Source organism: Vollenhovia emeryi, unplaced genomic scaffold, assembly GCF_000949405.1.
Source record: "Vollenhovia emeryi isolate VEMERY1.0 unplaced genomic scaffold, V.emery_V1.0 DF946365.1, whole genome shotgun sequence".
NCBI lineage: Eukaryota > Metazoa > Arthropoda > Insecta > Hymenoptera > Formicidae > Vollenhovia > Vollenhovia emeryi.
The window spans coordinates 1-1921 of NW_011960001.1; the positions used below are offsets into that span (position 1 = coordinate 1).

General features: G+C 40.0%; 1 protein-coding gene across 1 annotated transcript; it reads left to right on the forward strand.

The window, feature by feature from the left end:
• Nucleotides 1-42: 42 nt before the first annotated feature.
• Nucleotides 43-1916, forward strand: LOC105559849 (fatty acid synthase-like; the record flags this gene model as incomplete). The annotated part of the gene is made up of 4 exons (XM_012008463.1): nt 43-76; nt 153-846; nt 958-1789; nt 1906-1916. Coding segments are annotated over exons 1-4 (1557 nt in total), but the record flags the coding sequence as incomplete, so codon positions are not given.
• Between the last annotated feature and the right edge of the window lie 5 nt (nt 1917-1921).

A 1921-nucleotide genomic window follows, 5' to 3' on the forward strand; every position in this document is an offset into this window, starting at 1 on the left:
AAAATATACCCCTTGGACTGGAATATGTCGGATTCGATATTGATGGGCAACGTGTAATGGGAATCTGTGATATAGAGTAAATAATGCTTCAAAAGATAACCATATTGCGTAATACGATAGAATTGAAACAAAACTAAGATTATTCTTTCTAGCTGTATAGCAAACGTTGTTCCAAAAAGAAAAGAGTTTTACTGGAAGATACCTGATGCATGGACATTTGAAGCAGCGGCGACAGTTCCATGCGTATACAGTACAGTTTACTTAGCCTTGTACATTCTTGGAAAAATAAGAAAAGGCAAAAAGATACTAATACACTCTGGTACTGGCGGCGTTGGACAAGCAGCCATTCACCTCGCTCTCAAAGAAGGATGTGAAGTGTTTACCACCGTGGGTACAAACGACAAACGGAACTTTATTAAGAAGATATTTCCGACCATTCTGGAGAATCATATTGGAAATTCAAGGGACACCAGCTTTGAACAAATGATAATGCGAGAAACGAATGGTCGCGGCGTTGATATCGTGTTAAATTCATTGTCGGATGAAAAGTTAATCGCATCTGTTCGTTGTTTAGCACGAAATGGTCAATTTCTGGAGATTGGCAAATTTGACCTTATTTCTAACAATCCTCTAGATATTTCTCTGTTTCATAAAGGTATTGCATTCCATAGCGTTTTATACGACCAACTGTATGGTACCAATCACAAGTATAAATCACTAGTGTACAAAATGGTAGCCGATGGTCTTAGAGATGGAACCATCCAACCAATTCAAGCAAAAATTTTTCAGAAAACAGAAGTCGAAGAAGCCTTTAGGTACATGGCAAGTGGAAAACATATGGGAAAGGTATGCTAGTATTGATTAATAGTAGCTCACAGAGAATTATTCACAGAAGCCTATAACGGAAACCCGTTTTACACATATAACATGAATTTTAAACATATAAATATTTTTTAGATAATTATAAATATACAGGAACCGGATAAACCTTCAGACAAGCCCATTTTTGCATATCGTCGCTATTACTGTCTCAGAAATAAAAATTACATTATACTAGGAGGTTTAGGTGGATTTGGTTTAGAGTTAACCAACTGGCTGATACTTCGAGGCGCCAGAAATGTTGTGTTGATATCGCGAACTGGAATAAAAAACGGGTATCAACGCATGAAAGTTCGCCTTTGGAAGTCGTACGGTGTAAATGTGCTGATCGTGAAGGACATCAATGTCGCTGACCCCAAGGATTGCGAATACCTCTTGCAAACTGTCGAAAGGGATGCACCGGTGGACGCGATATTCAATCTCGGAGTGGTGCTGAAGGACGGCATCTTGATGAATCAAACCGCGAAGACTTTCACGGAATCCTTCCAATCGAAGGCTCGTGCAACACAGGCATTGGACAAACTTTCCAGAAAGATCTGCCCGACACTGCGGCACTTTGTAGTGTTCTCTTCCGTTTCTTGCGGCAGAGGAAACGCTGGACAGACTAATTATGGCATGGCCAACTCCATCATGGAGAGAGTGTGCGAGAAAAGGGTAGAGGAAGGATTACCCGGACTGGCAATTCAGTGGGGAGCCGTAGGTGACGTGGGTCTGGTCGCTGACATGCAGGAAGATGATAAGGAACTGATTATCGGCGGCACTTTGCAGCAAAACATATCTATCTGTCTCGACGAGCTTGATAAGTTTTTAATTCAAAGCCGACCAGTTGTGAGTAGCATAGTCGTAGCTGAAAAGAAATCGTTATCTCTCGGGCTTGGAAATCTGGTAGAAACTGTCGCCAATATTTTAGGTACATGCTCTCATGCAAATTTAATTCTCGTACATATACTTATTATATTTCTTTGTTAAATACCAGTTTACGAATAACACATTATGATATAAGTCAGAATAAGTTTTCTATTACAGGCCTAAAAAGCATGAA